General features: G+C 40.8%; 1 protein-coding gene across 3 annotated transcripts in view; it reads left to right on the forward strand.

The window, feature by feature from the left end:
- Positions 1-16,980, forward strand: part of LOC149803950 (inter-alpha-trypsin inhibitor heavy chain H3-like) — a 193,756-nt gene that overhangs the window by 31,021 nt on the left and 145,755 nt on the right. For all 3 annotated transcript variants that reach the window (XM_089953769.1, XM_089953772.1, XM_089953771.1), the window contains 2 exons: positions 2,668-2,778; positions 3,346-3,590. In XM_089953769.1, the coding sequence (XP_089809895.1) occupies positions 2,668-2,778; positions 3,346-3,590 (356 nt within the window). The remainder of the gene's footprint in view (positions 1-2,667; positions 2,779-3,345; positions 3,591-16,980) is intronic.

Here is a 16,980-nt window from a genome sequence, read left to right on the forward strand (position 1 = left end):
ATAAATGATACTGTTTATGATGGAGTACACCAAGCTAACTGTGCATTTATTTTTCGATTAGGGAGATAAATGATACTGTGCATGATGGAGTACACCAAGCTAACTGTACTTTTAGCTTTCTGTTAGGGAGATAACTGATACTGTGTATACTGGAGTACAAGAGGCTAACTGTACTTATAGCTTTCTGTAAGGGAGATAAATGATACTGTTTATGATGGAGTGCACCAAGCTAACTGTGCATTTATTTTTCGATTAGGGAGATAAATTATACTGTGTATAGTGGAGTACACCAAGCTAACTGTACATTTAACTTGTCGAGTAGGGAGATAAATGATACTGTATATAATGGAGCACACCAAGCTAACTGTACATTTAACTTTCGATTAGGGAGATAAATGATACTGTGTATAATGGAGTACAACAAGCTAACTGTGCATTTAACATTCGATTATGGAGATAAATGATACTGTATATGATGGAGTACACCAAGCTAACTGTACATTTAACTTTCGATTAGGGAGATAAATGATACTGTGTATGATGGAGTACACCAAGCTAACTGTACATTTAACTTTCGGTTAGGGAGATAAATGATACTGTGTATGATGGAGTACACCAAGCTAACTGTCCATTTAACTTTTCGATTAGGGAGATAAATGATACTGTGTATAATGGAGTACAAGAAGCTAGCTGTACTTTTAGCTTTCTGTTAGGGAGATAAGTGACACTGTGTATACTGGAGTAGAAGAGGCTAACTGTAATTATAGCTTTCTGTAAGGCAGATAAATGATACTGTTTATGATGGAGTACACCAAGCTAACTGTGCATTTATTTTTCGATTAGGGAGATAAATGATACTGTGTATGATGGAGTACACCAAGCTAACTGTCCATTTAACTTTTCGATTAGGGAGATAAATGATACTGTGTATAATGGAGTACAAGAAGCTAGCTGTACTTTTAGCTTTCTGTTAGGGAGATAAGTGATACTGTGTATACTGGAGTACAAGAGGCTAACTGTACTTATAGCTTTCTGTAAGGGAGATAAATGATACTGTTTATGATGGAGTACACCAAGCTAACTGTGCATTTATTTTTCGATTAGGGAGATAAAGGATACTGTGTATTATGGAGTACAAGAAGCTAGCTGTACTTTTAGCTTTCTGTTAGGGAGATAAGTGATACTGTGTATACTGGAGTACAAGAGGCTAACTGTACTTATAGCTTTCTGTAAGGGAGATAAATGATACTGTTTATGATGGAGTACACCAAGCTAACTGTGCATTTATTTTTCGATTAGGGAGATAAAGGATACTGTGTATTATGGAGTACACCAAGCTAACTGTACATTAAACATTCGATTAGGGAGAAAAATGATACTGTGTATGATGGAATGCACCAAGCTAACTGTACATTTAACTTTCATCTAGGGAGATAAATGATACTGTGTATAATGGAGTACAAGAAGCTAGCTGTACTTTAGCTTTCTGTTAGGGAGATAAATGATACTGTTTATGATGGAGTGCACCAAGCTAACTGTGCATTTATTTTTCGATTAGGGAGATAAATGATACTGTGTATAATGGAGTACACCAAGCTAACTGTACATTTAACTTGTCGAGTAGGGAGATAAATGATACTGTTTATAATGAGGTACACCAAGCTAACTGTACATTTAACATTCGGTTAGGAAGATAAATGATACTGTGTATGATGGAATGCACCAAGCTAACTGTACATTTAACTTTTATCTAGGGAGATAAATGATACTGTGTATAATGGAGTACAAGAAGCTAGCTGTACTTTTAGCTTTCTGTTAGGGAGATAAATGATACTGTGTATACTGGAGTACAAGAGGCTAAATGTACTTATAGCTTTCTGTAAGGGAGATAAATGATACTGTTTATGATGGAGTGCACCAAGCTAACTGTGCATTTATTTTTCGATTAGGGAGATAAATGATACTGTGTATGATGGAGTACACCAAGCTAACTGTACGTTTAGCTTTCTGTTAGGGAGATAAGTGATGCTGTGTATACTGGAGTACAAGAGGCTAAATGTACTTATAGCTTTCTGTAAGGGAGATAAATGATACTGTTTATGATGGAGTGCACCAAGCTAACTGTGCATTTATTTTTCGATTAGGGAGATAAATAATACTGTGTATAATGGAGTACACCAAGCTAACTGTACATTTAACTTGTCGAGTAGGGAGATAAATGATACTGTATATAATGGAGTACACCAAGCTAACTGTACATTAAAAATTCGATTAGGGAGATAAATGGTACTGTGTATGATGGAGTACACCAATCTAACTGTATATTTAACTTTCGATTGGGGAGATAAATGATACTGTGTATGATGGAGTACACCAAGCTAAGTGTACAGTCAACATTCGATTAGGGAGATAAATGATACTGTGTATGATGGAGTACAACAAGCTATCTGTACATTCAACATTCGATTAGGGAGATAAGTGCTACTGTGTATGATGGAGTACACGAAGCTAACTGTACATTGAACATTCGATTAGGGAGATAAATGATACTGTGTATGATGGAGTACACCAAGCTCACTGTACATTTAACTTTTCGATTAGGGAGATGGATGATACTGTGTATAATGGAGTACACCAAGCTAACTGTAAGTTTAACTTTTCGATTAGGGAGATAGATGGTACAGTGTATCCTGGAGAAATAAAAGAAAAAGAGCAGGCAAAGACACAGTATGAGGCGGCCAGAAGTAGAGGAGAAAGTGCGGCCCATATTAAAGAACGGTAAGATATATATATGCGTGAGTGTTAATCAAAGGTTTAGCTATGTCTTTTGAAGGTTTTTATTTTTTCCTTTGCTGCAGCTATTGAGAGATTTGGCACATGTCGAAATGGTTTAAATAATCAGTTCCTAACGAAGACATAATATCGACGTGGAGGCAAGCAATTTGAATCCATTGACCAAGTGTTCAAGTGATACGGTTCCGAAAGCCATGCAGGCTTAGCACTGTGCGAAACACCTGGTGTATGGGTCCCAGTTGACCTTTTCGAAATTTACAGAATGCTCCATCTTCTAAAATGTTCCTTTTTCTCCATGAAATAGGTTTGGTGATTAAAAACAAATAAAAGTTGTGAAAATTATATAAAATGTGTTTTAAGAAATATTGTCTGATATGAATCATGTTACGATTTCATGTGAAAGAAACGGAATTTGATATAAAGTTAATACGTTGTTCACATATAATATTCACGTCCTAAATATATTTTGCAGAAATAGGGATACATTTGGTTCAGTGTAGATCTGATTCTTTTGTTTCAAATAAACAACAACAACAACAAAATTAAATAAAGGCCGAGAGAAACCAATAAATTTGACGTCCAAGTCAACGTTGCTGCCGGAAGTATGGTGACCTTCAACTTGACATACCAGGAACTTTTGAGACGAAAACGAGGCTTATACCACCATGTGATCTACATCGATCCGGGTCAACCGGTGCTGGATATGAACGTTCGGGTCCACATTCAGGAATCAAAAAATATTTCTGTACTCCGTGTGCCTCCGCTCCGAAATGACATAAATGAAATCAAAGGAATAGGTAATGTATTATAGTTTCATTTTCTCTTTTATGACTCTTAATTTCTCTTCTGTTCTTGATTCACACTTTACAAATTTGTATGATACCTCAAATGACTCTGGAATCAATCATCTAAGGTAATGTTTGTTTAGATTTTCAGGGGAGAATGATATTATATAAGATAAATACATAAAAATCCACGCTTATGAAATATAGACGATTTTTTTCCCTGGAAACAGGGGAACAAATTGTACACTTAAATTTGTTTTGGAGAAAAGATCAAAAACAGGAGCATTTAATCCCTGCTCATCCCCAGTGATGCGTTCTCGTTCACCAGGAAGACATTCACAGACACTTTGATTCGAATATTTTTATGATCGTCGGTGACTACCTCGGATTTGGAGTCTGGCAAATATTTCCTAATTAGGAATTTTAAGTCCGAACAGCTTTCTAATAATGGTTCAAAGAAGCATTCTATTCTAAACTGAACAAGAACTGAACCTAGTTTATCCAGATCTCATCCTGTTTATCGGTTATTTCAGACCACTCTTATGTTGCAAGAAAATACAGATTTAGTATAAACAAACTATTTCATACGAATTTTATTTGCAAGGCATGTGTACTAAATGTACGTTTGTTTGTCTGGGCATGGGGTAAGTCTGAGTGCATCATTCTGATTAAAATCAGGTCTCCATCCATTGTCCTACATGTAGGATTGACAGCGACCCTTTAGGAGTCACGTTCTGGTGACTTTTGAAATCAAGTCATGGAAATGCAGCTTTCAGAAATCTGAAAGTGAATCAAATCGTTCAGCATACAGTGATGCTCTTTAGCCATACTGCGAAGTCTCCTAAACCCGAAAGCATATGGCTTCGTCTGATTTATAAAATTAGCGATTACTGTAACAATATAGCTTACCAGAAAATGACTTCTAACCGGTCACTGTCAGATGTTCACATACGACAGTGAGATCTGATTTTAATCGGATTTGGTTAGCTTGTCTGAGTGTGCACGGGGTTAGCAGCAGGGAGGGCGAAAATCTCACAAGGTTTTTTCGCCAGAAATCATCTCTATCAATAGTATTATAAATACTAAGACTTATTTTGGAAAACAAACCCTTTATTTTGGCAACAATGACAATAAAGGTGTCTATTTACCAAAATAAAGGGTTTAATCATATAATCTAGTCTTGGAAACGTTATTGCTGTACCGATTACATATGAAAACCAACTTGGGTTAACGCCCTCCCTGCTGCTCTTAACAAAATAACGTAACCGCGGAATTAAAAATTTAAGTAAACAATAATGGCCATCATCGGAGAAGCATATTCTGCTAGACTAGCTCGAGAGCGACTAGAAGCAATCAAAAAATTTATTCCTGTGCGAGATAGTGTCAGAGAAAAATTACAACAACGACAGCAAGCACAGGAAGGTTTCGCAACGACCACAGGGGAATTATTTAAACCTATCACTGCAGTCACTGGAAAGGTTTTAACTGCTATCAAAGGACGAACTGAAGAAGAGGCTGCAATTGAGGGTGGAAAACCAGAGCAGGGTTTGCTTCAAGCAATAAAACAACTTAGTGAACAACAAGTAGCAGCCGCAGCTGATCCAGGTGCAGTAGGTCCACTTGCAACTGTCAAGGAAACATTTATAAACAAATTTACCGAAGATGGCATCAACGAAATAAGAAATATTCCACTGAGTAACGTAGATGAGCTTAAAGAGTTTTCTGTTTGGATCGTCGAAAATTATCATCGCAGACATGAATTTCTAAAACCAGAAGCTGCCAAGGGCATGTCTCAAGCTGAGTGGGCTGATTATGTGTATAAAATAAATCGAGGCCTTCCCCGAATATTAAAAGGTGATGATACTTATAATTTCATAAAAACGGGTATAATTGGGTATAATAAAAAATTAAAAGATGAAAAAAAAGCAGAAAAACAAGCGAAAAAAGAGAAAATGCAAGCGAAGGAAACGCGAAAGAAAGTTACCGCAGAGAGAGATCAATCACTGCCACCTGAACCACCTAAACGAAAAGGAAAACCTTAAAAAGAGAAACCAGCGCCGTCTTACTCTGATCTTCCAGAGGGGGATGTTTTTGAGGAATTGAAGTTGGAACCTAAAACCGGGTCTGGTTTTATTTCCTGCCCTGATAGCGTTATCAACGACGTATCACGGCTAGAAGTTCTCATCGGAGGAAAACGTGCCGGAAATAACTCTCCGGAAATAATTAATGAAGCTGCTGATATCTGGTGGCATCATGGATGTTCGTATCTGTCGGGCTCATTGATGAACTCGTAGACGGTTACTACAGCGACTAGTAATTTTAGTTAGAGAAACAACAATTGAATAAAATGATTGTGCACGATACTCGACCCAGACCAGTCAGAGTAGTAAATTCACGATTACCGGTCTACAGAGCAATCTACGGAGATGGTCTCGGTGATGTTGTTACGGGTTTGTTTTCAAGGATGGCCCCTAAGGCGTTACCGATTGCGAAACAATTGGCGATGAAAGCGATTGATGTTGTTAAGGATAAAGCCCTTGGAGCTGTTGGTAATCTTGCCGGAAAAGCATTCTCGTCAGTCAAAGGTAGACTGTCACGGTTAGCACGCAAACCAAAGGCGGTTAAGACACCACCAGTAAAATTACCGAGCACTGAACTTATGCCCGCGGATGTCAGTAAAGTAATAAATGAGGCCGCAAATCAAAAACTCGTATCTCTTGTAACTCAACAACCCGAACAAATAAATACAAGTCTGATATCAGGAAGTGGTCTTCGTTTGAGACGTCGATAATTTATATAAAATGTTCAAACGAGTATCAGATCCAGCGTTCGATATGGATGCACCAATACTCAAAGATGAATCTGTGCGCGATTATCAGTATTATTCCTACGAAGCAAGATCGCCAAATCAGCGCGGACGAATTGAATTACAAGTACATGATACAAGCAGATATTTCTTACCCGCTGAAGCATTCCTTGAAGTCACGGGTGAAGTTGTAACAGATGTTGTCGCTAATACACCATACGATAATAATGTCCGAGTTGGTCTTGTCAACAACGGCATCATGGCACTATTCAGAAGTGCTTCATATAGCATCGATGGAAAGGAAATTAAAACGATTCAGGATAACGTTGACGTTGCCACAACAATCGTGGGATTAGCACGATACTCAGATGATTACACTAGATCGGCTGGTCCGACTATGATGTTCGCTAAGGATAATGCTGATCATCCTGAACACAGATCTGTTATTCCGGTACAAACAGCACGATACACTGCTGTGGACCCACAACCAGCTGGATTTGCAGATAGACCAGGTGCTGCATTTCCAATATTAAGACCTAGTCCAAATTACAATCTTGGTTTTGCTACACGTAAATTAATGCTATCAGGTGATCGTAGAAAATTTTCATGTGCAATTCCGCTGTCTCACATCTTTGGGTTCTGCAGAAATGTCAGAAAGGTTATTTTTGGAGCCAAGCATACAGTTATACTTGTTAGAAAGGGTGACGACAACGACGCTATCTGGCGAGACGGTGCTGCTGGTATTGCTGCCGGTAAGGTAATATTATTCAAGCTTGCTTTGTGGATGCCAGTAATGTCCCCATCGTTAGCTGAAGAGCAACGGTTACTCTCTTTCATGGACACAGGTGATAAATCATTGATATCGTGGTTGACAACATCTACAGATTCCATTCAGGGTGCCGGTGCTGGACAATTCACGTGGCACATAGCATCACAGCAGGGGGTGTCAGCACCACGACATATTTTCGTAGCACTCCAGGCTAACGAAAGAGTAAATAGTCAAACACATTCGAGATGAACTACCGCTGACACCTAATAATCCAGAAACAGGAGTTATTAATCTTGACAACCGCGATGGCCCTGGAACTCACTGGGTTGCTTACGCGATCGATCCACGTGGAATTGTATATTTCGATTCGTACGGGTTAGCACCGCCAGTTGAGTTTCTCAGGTACGTTCAAAGGCTTCCAATTCCAGTTTGGCAGTCAACGCTGCCAACACAAACACTAATTGATCCTCCGATATGCGGTCGTGAAGTATTAAATGTTCTTTCCGCGATAACAAAACATCCAGCGATTCCTCCTCACAAAGTCGTGCACGAATACACCACATTTGAAAACAGCGGTAACAAATAATGGTTAACATTTACGGAAGATCAAGTAGAACCAAAGAAAAAAAGGAGGATATTGACTTATCGAAGTATGCAACCAAAGATGACGTTGATAATCTTTTAAATCTGTCCCAAGTCGACCCAGATGAGGTTGCTGTTTTCCAGGAGAACACGGCAAACTAAAAACTAGTAACCTTCGGTTGGGTGACATAATTGTCAAAGTTTCTGGAGCTACCGCCGGCAACATCGTTGTATTCGCTGACGGCGGCAAAATCAGAGACTCTTTGATATCAATTGCGATGCTGCGAGATGACGCGAGAAAAGTCGCAGCGTATCGTGTAGCGAAGACCGGTGATACAATGACAGGTGAACTCAGCATGAACGGCAACAAAATAACTGTGTTAGCGGATCCGATAGGTCCCGAGGACGCCACAAATAAACAGTATGTTGACGCGCAATACGGACTTGTTGTTGGTTTAATCAATGACAGAGTAATAAAATCCGGGGACACAATGACGGGCGAACTCAACATGAGCGGCAACAAAATAACCGCGCTAAAAGATCCCGAATCTCCCGAAGATGCCACAAACAAACAATACGTAGACGTCGTTGGTGGTAGACTAGCCACGTTGCGGGCAGAGTATGATGTTCACGTGGGCGCGTTTGTAAGATTTCTAAGAAATGCTCTCAAAGTTATAGATAACGCGAATGAGTTCTTTAAGGATCTTCCAGTCGTCGATGTGAAACTCGTTGATGTAAAGACCGACATTGACACAATCAAACAAACACAGCAGGATATCGTATCGGGTATTCCTGATATCGTTAACAAAACCAGTCTGATTAAAGTCCCCACTGGAATTACCCCCGGGCATATCATCAACATCGCATACACGGTATCATCGGGATTCGCAATATGGTCCCGACAAAATAATACTATCAAATACACAGCAACAGTCACTGGCGTATACAGGTTTTCCGTGTTTTCAGCCGCTAAATTTGAAATCTTCACAACATATCCCTGGAGACATTCCACCGATAAGTATTCCGGGGTTGTAACTGTAATACTAAACAGCGGAACCGAAGAATATTTATATTTGAAGCCGAAGACGAGACATTAACCGCAGCATCCTACTGGTGGTGTTTGGAATTCGTCGCAGAAACACCTCAATTGGTTAGCGCGTAATTGAAAATCGCCAGCGATTTTAAATAATGTCAACGACAACATTGAAATCCGAAGGATTTCCAGATGCTCAGCAATACCGGTATGATCAGGTACGCGAGTGGCAATCAACGTTGAAAAACACCATTGACAGATGCGCAATAAAAATAAAAAAATACAAACGCCGCGTAACTGCACTAGATATAACTGTGTATTCGGTATCCGGGGTAGTTGCATCCACGGGTGTGCTATTATCAGCGTTGACACCAGTGACAACTGCAATCGCTATCACAATCACAATTTCAGCATCAACGACGATCGCAGGAGTCGCCAATATCATCGCGAAAAAATATCCTCGTGCGCGACAGCAAAATTGCACGAGTATCAACAACTAGCCAACGCGGCCAACAGCGCCTACTCGAAACTGTCCTCGTTGATATCATCTAGTGTAGACGACAACAACATATCAGATCCCGAATTCACGCTGATGTCCAACGTGTACAGCGATTATGAGCGCATAGCGAATACTGAACCCGCAAATGGTTTTCATTTAAAAACGATAAAGTTAAATAACGATGGAACGACAAGCGTTGCTCGACATAGCCGCGAATACAACTCCGGTAAGGACCACAATGATATCAATATCGTCGACGCAACCAGAGTTCAGCATTAATTTTCCAACTGCAATTCAAGTTACCGAAATCGCACTGGCACAATTACGAGTATATCACAGTTGGCCCAATATCAGGGCGACATCATTTCACGGACAATAGCCGAATAACTCATTTGTTTTTTCGTATCAGAATAACGCTGATGGAACCCCAGATTGGAACGTCATTGCGTTACCCACTGGAAGTTATCAGATAGAAGAAATCAACAAAGAAATACAGCGTCAAATAAAACGTGTCACCGGAAAGGAATCAAAAATCAATATAACAGCACACGAGCCAACGCTGTCAACGGTCATCGAAGTTGCTACACCGGTTTACGCCGTTGATATCTATAACATTTCAATCAAAGCCGTGCTAGGATGGCCAGCGGACGCCCCTGATGTAAAACCGCGTCTACCAGAACCTGTAAAATCCGATTATTACACGGATACTATGGCGTATCATGACATTTTCTCACGTCTCGACGACGATATACCTACGTCAGTAAAACCATTCAGAAAATTATTGTCTTCCTACAAACGTCACAGCGACGATATGTCAAAAATAAGAAACCCAAAATGGTCGGCACTTTATTTCGATCGAGATATAAACGACCCAAAGGGGGGACCATTTTGGGAGTTTGCTCCTCCGGAAATTTCCGGCGGCGGCGTGAAAGGGTTATTCGCTAGTGCAATTTTAGCATCACTTCGTCTTTACATATCTCTTTCTAATATCGAAAACCGTTTCAATGAAATAAACAAATTATTTAAAGAACAATTTAAACTTCTGCAACAATCCTTTCAGGAGCATATTTCTGACATGTATAGTCCACGTAATAAAATCATAAAACACATTGAAATAATAAATCAACTAATCGACGACATGAGATATTTTAACCGGCGGTTGGTTCAGATGGTAATTGATGCTCAGGATAAACAAAATTTTTTGAAGGAACTTAAAATAACAGAGGCCGAATTACGAAATTTTAAATTTCCGGGATATAACGTTCCTGAGATGCTAACGTCGTTATCCACGCTGTTGGATCAATCCTTTGAGAATATTCTTGTCGCGCACAAGCGATCATTCCCGGAACCTGCTGTGTTGGGACACGACAATTCCACATCAGGTGATGGCCGGCATATTTCTCCGGGCATAGTGAATATCACCGATGTCGTCGCGGTCAACCTTGTGTGTGATGTCATCGATGGCAGCTACAGCATAAACACGGGCGAATCAAATCAGGCCCAGCAAGGGTTTATATTGTATTCATTTACTCCTACACAACCGCCTGGATTTTTGATTGTGCAAGAGCCAATCAATCCAGTATTTCTGCGGTGTCAGAATCCGACGCTGACAAGGATAAATTTTAAAGTCACTGACCAACAACAGCGACTATTGGACCTGCGCGGGGAAACAAATAGTGTAAACTTGCTAGTGAAATCGTCCAATTAGCGATATCCATAACATAATAATATGTCATCTCACAGTGATTGTGAATCTGAAACACAAAGTGTTTCCTGTGATTCCGACAGTGATTTTATTGTTAGTGAATCTGAATCTGAATCTGAATCTGAAACACAAAGTGTTTCCTGTGATTCCAGTGATTGGGAATCGCAGAGCGATTCCGACGATAGCCCGGTTGGAAACGCTAGCGTTTCCAGAAACATTTCAATCAACAACAGTAACGTCGTGATAAATTATGTTAAATAAACACAATAAATATAATGACTGAGGGATTTTACCAGCATGTTCGCGTGCACATATTTGACCGAAAAGAATTTGCCGACGCGATCAGAGCCGCATTCACACGAACTTATGATGAAAATGCTTTGCATTTTCCACGCGAACTGAAAGATACCAGGATACGCGTGGGAAACGCAGGCGCCGATAAGATGTTACTAAGCAGTGACGATATCGAACGATTGCGTGACCGTGATTACATTTACGTGTTCTTCAGCGATGACGAAATTTTGAATTATGCGCACTCGTGTTTGACCAGGGCGCAGTTAGATGACATTCTCGCAGGCGGAAATATTCCTTGATATCACATTTAAACACATATATTCAGGCAAATATAGCGTGATGAGAGTTTCATGTTTCATAGACGATCGCTGTCCGACCCGACTCCGCAGCTGCAAAACAATAGCTAATCTTACTTCATTCGAATACTTGTCGGTGTTTGAAAACATTAAATATATCCCTGTTCCTGACACCATTTGGGGGGAAGTCCCCCAGTGTCGTATATCTCCGCTGTCGTTGCCGCTGAGGTTTTCCCGTGATGGTCTTCTAGAAGAGTATAAAGATCGTAAAAAATTTTTCTTCTTCAAAATCATGTACGGGTACAATAGCCGCCATAGATCTCATGAAGACTACCACGAATACAACACCCGCGGACAACCGATACGCGGCATTGAAGCGCTTAAATTTATTGAACGAATTATGATAATCGTGTTATCAAGTTAATCCCTGGTGTTTCCGGGCAATCTTTTTTTTACCGTGGGTTTCGACGGACGGTAAAAAAAAATTTACTGTGAAAATTATCGAAATAATTATTTGTCAATGAGTAATTTATCGAGTTTATCAGAAAGAACCCTCGAGAGTTTTTCTTGCTCGAAGATCTGTCCGATGTCGTCAAGGATCCTTTTTATAGTCCGAGCCACCGGCACGAAGGTCTTAATTTGATCTTTGTATTGTGGAATAATTTTATATCTGAGCTCGTTATTAAGCATTTTTATAGTTCTGTACTCACGTTTATGAGTTTTGTAGCCTTGTGCACGAGCTTCTGAGACGCTATCGTACTGATCCTGCAGCCACGTGGAATAAAAAATTTCGCTTGATGTCGCGAATTTCTTTACAGCGTTAATTTCTTCGGTGAGTGTTGCAACTGTTTCCTCGTTCATTATACCTATAGCGGCTTTGTCTTTCTAATATGATGTCAAACTTAGACAGGCTCATAAAAAGATATAAATTTATTGTGTTTTTTCGAGTATACTGTCTTTGTCATGCGATTAATATTTCGGTGGATTGATGCCAAGTTTATCTCGAAATATTTAGCAGCAGAACTCATTGACGGAAATTCTATTTCATCTGAGTCCATAACAGCAATAACAGGTCTCGGAGGAAGCCTTTGAGCAACCCTTGTTGTGTTACGGGAGTTTTCGCTTGGAGTAACAGCCCTTAGGTTCTCTATGCGATTATCTAGTTTATTTCTGTTGATGTGGTCGATAACTAATCCTGCAGGAATTGGTCCGCGATGACATTCGTAAATAAATCTTTGAGCGTAAACCGCTTTCATTTTGCCGTTAAAAACAAAACGAATCAATATGTAACCGCTGTTGCCCACAGCACCAACAGGTTTTTTTAATATGCAGTTTCTAACTGTTCCGTCTGTGGAAGATTCGTAGCAGGTGTAGATTGGATGTCTTCTGAATTCCATTTGTCTATACTAGATGGCATTTGTTTGTCTAAATAGTAGATCGGGTGACTACTGATGTACTCTTGTTCTGTAAGTGCGCGATTGTATTTGCGCCGATAATATCTCGCGAGCTCGCGAAATCTTTTACCGCCGCAACCTGAGCACAATTTTGTTTTTCCGCGGATGGCAACGTCGCACACCGCGCAGGTAACCCCGCCGTTAGACCCTCGCTTGAAATTTTGATTATGAGAAGCACAATATTCTCCGACACATTTTCGTTGACAGCGTTTTTTGGTCCCGGCAATTTTCCAGTTGCAATAGTTTTCAGGCATATATAATTGGCTTTTTTTTAATTAGACAATATTTGTCCTATTGTTATATATGGAAGAATTTGACAGATTGTCATCGATAAGACCAACCGGCGGCCGGTTTGACCTCGATAGGTTAACCGGCGATACACAACGAAAAAAATTGACAACGTTAAATAGCATCATCGGGCGCACGAAACAGGAATTTCGTGCCGATGGTGCGAGTCACGTATTTTCGACTTATAAAATTATCAGCGAGAGCTCTGATGATATCTTTGAGGAATTATTCGGCGATGATATCATCGACGGCACAATGACCGATACGCGCGCCAGTAACATCATTGAATATCTTGATGATACCAATCACAGCGTGTTAATAAAATTTATAACCGGAGTCATCGACGAGAACGGCGAGGAAACATGGATTATACGCGATAAACGCGATCCTGTTCTTGCCAACGGAAAAACAGTTTTGTTAAGTCGTCATAGCAGACCAGGGATGCTTGTTGGAATTGATAGTTCATATTATGTCAGAGCGTATCCTGTATCTGCGGTTGTTTACTGAATATATCCGCTACAGAAACCAAAAATTGATAAACTTGCTCCGATGCGGATGACTGCATGTACGACTACGTCATTGAACTGTGTAGCCGAGCGGGTAATGGAACATTTCAGTAACGCCGCGCGAGGCAACGGTTTAACGCCGTCGAGAAAATCCAAGATAACAGCGTGGGCTAGCCGAGTCAACGACAGCGGAGCATCAATAGCCGATGTTGCCGCGCTGGAACGATCACTAGGATTTCCTATAACTGTGAAATCACTGACCGGAGAGGAATTATACAAACCAAAATACAACCGTCGCGGATCACCGATAACAATTATTGATCATAACAGTCATGCTTGGACGGAGTCGGTTAGGATATTTCCGCGAGACCGTGTTGTAAGGTTTTACGAAGGAAACATATTCGATTGTATTTATGAGGCGAGCAAAACAGATCCTGTGTCGGTGTGGTTATTTAAAAGCGATGAAGATTCCGAGTATGATCAGTTTGTGAGACCAGACGGAGAAGTATACAGAACTGAGTCGTTGCAGTGTGATATGAGAAAACTCGCGGAAAACTACTCAGTTCCCGCCGACTCGTTAGATCAGTTGTTGATGCGCTGTTTCACTGTTCCTAGTGTTGCCGCGCACATCGCCAGAGAACGAAACTCGTGGAAACCAACCAGCGACAGATTCCTCGAGGATATCAAACTGAGTTGTGTCGAATACGACCATGGCGGTCTTTGGAATATTCCTTATGATTACCGCGACATGATATCCGTAGATATGACCGCGTGCTACCCAGGAAGTTTCCTTGGGTACGGAGAGTGTAGTAAATATTTTGCTAGATTTGGTCACCCAACCAGTTTGATGACTAGAGTATCCATCGATGGTCCGCTGCCCGATTTTGACCTCACAGGATTCGCCCGAGTAACCTCATTTGGATTCGCTACGGATTGGCACCCGATCAACTACGCGTGGTTTGGCCGACACCTCGCCGAGAAAAAGTGGGCGCCTATTGTGTTGTTACGATATATGCTCGACAGTGGAATACTAACATCGCTGACTGTCGGCGAAGCAATCATATGCTATCACCGGCAAACTACACTTTGGTTACCAACGCCAATTATTGATGAAGAGCTCATGACGGGGTGGACTCCCAAAATGATCAAGGATTATATTAGCTGCAGAGAGAGTGCAGCGAAAGATCTCGGACGAAGGTTAATAGGGAAGTTTACTCAGGGCGCAGCATTTGATCACAAAATACATCACAGCAGATTAATCCTTGATGATGCCGAATTGAATTTTATAATAGCTGACGCAGCCGCAAGAAATATATTTTGTCACCGCGAGGATGCGCTGATGTCAAACGGAAAAAAATTGGGAACAATTGTTAGTTACCTCGACGGGGAATCACACCAGTTCACACACCTGAGATCTTCGATGCTGTCTTATGTTTCTATAAATTTGCTGTCGATGGTAAACAGATTTCCCAGCACCGCAGTGAGAGTTGCGACGGACTCATTTTATATATCAAAAAAATACCTGACCTCGGTGAAAAGCGTCGTTGGGGAGTCGACATCTTGGGGGTGCTGGAGAGTGAAGAATGAGCAATTACACGAATACTGTGAATCAGCTGATGTCGAAATTAAAGACACTTATCGTGATATGACTGAAATACCTTCGACGATGTCAACGTTACCGTCTGTGCACGATCCTGTTGCAAGACACAGAACTGTTTATCTGAATGGGCCAGGCGGTTGTGGTAAGACGACTCGAGTGATTAATCTGTTTCGAAATTCTGACATGATAGTGTTAACACCCACACACAGACTTGCCAGGGAAATGAAACAGCCTGTACTTATCACAGCTTTTTCAAATACAGTGGCGGCACGTGGACTCCTGAGCGTATGGGCACAAATATATTCCTGGAATAATTATGTGGGATGAAGCAGATACCGTGCCACTAGATACAATAAAAAGGTTCCTTGAATGGTTGTTGACAAAAAATACTGCGGTTATTCTGTGCGGTGATCACGGTCAACCACCGCCGTTTACAGGTGAATCTCCGCATGAGTGGTTAAAGAATTTTGTTGATTATTACGAAGAAATCGACGACGACATTAGAGCACTTGATGATAGACTAAAGAAGTTTAAAAAGCTGATTAGGTTGCAGAATAATAAAACTCAGTGCGTGGTTATGCGCAAGGTGATTCCGAGGACATCAATGAAAGACTTCCTGGAAACGTGGACCCCAAGTGATCTCATAGTGGCAAGTAGAAAAGTGGTCAGAGACGCACTTCAACAGCGATTACTTCAGCTGCACAAAGAAAAATTCCCAACGCTGCCGGTACCGTTATGTTATAGACCAACAGATACACGACTACAAAATATCGATGTTGATATCCCCGGGCGCCCGACTGAGTCGGGAACAACGAAGCAACAGTTAGTGTTAAATGATATTGTGTTAGTTGATATCGATGTTGTCGACGCAGCACTTGCCGCGAAGAAATCTCCTTGGATGTTAGGATACGCTATGACAATTCACTCCGCACAGGGATTAACCATCGAAGACACAAAAGTCTGGATCGTTGATGATCGCATCGAGTGGTCAAATTTAGTTTACCTGGCCGTGTCAAGAGTGCGAAGAATATCACAGCTAGGAAGAATTGTGTTAGATACGACAACGGCATCGGCCGCCGATAAGTCAGTGCTGATCGACACGATAAGAAAAAAATTAAACATAGCGACAAAAAAAAAATAACCGGGAGTTTAGTTTGGATGTTGAATTCATCGTCGAGTTGCGACGACAACAACGTAATCACTGCGTAAATTGCAATTGTGTAATGTTATGGAGATATCCGAAAAATGACCCAAGACAGTTCACGCTGGATAGAAAAAATAGCAAACTTGGCCACACACGTGAAAATATCATGTTGACCTGTCTTGAATGTAATAGACGCAGAGGCGCCGCTTCAGCTAGTGAATCACTTTAGTGATCGAATCACTTCAGTGATTTGGGCGATAATTGTGTATCATCAGGAATCACCTGAAGTTGCTCACGGGTGAATCCGCGTTGAGGAGCAGTTGAATCTAATCTATAGATTGCTGGTCTTCCAGTGGATCTTGTCATGGTGGATATCTTATGTGTGGTAACACTCCAAATGGGATCAGTCGCTCTTCGTTTACCACC

This window comes from Sinohyriopsis cumingii, chromosome 3 (genome assembly GCF_028554795.1).
Source record: "Sinohyriopsis cumingii isolate HCF-2022 chromosome 3, ASM2855479v2, whole genome shotgun sequence".
Classification (NCBI taxonomy): domain Eukaryota; kingdom Metazoa; phylum Mollusca; class Bivalvia; order Unionida; family Unionidae; genus Sinohyriopsis; species Sinohyriopsis cumingii.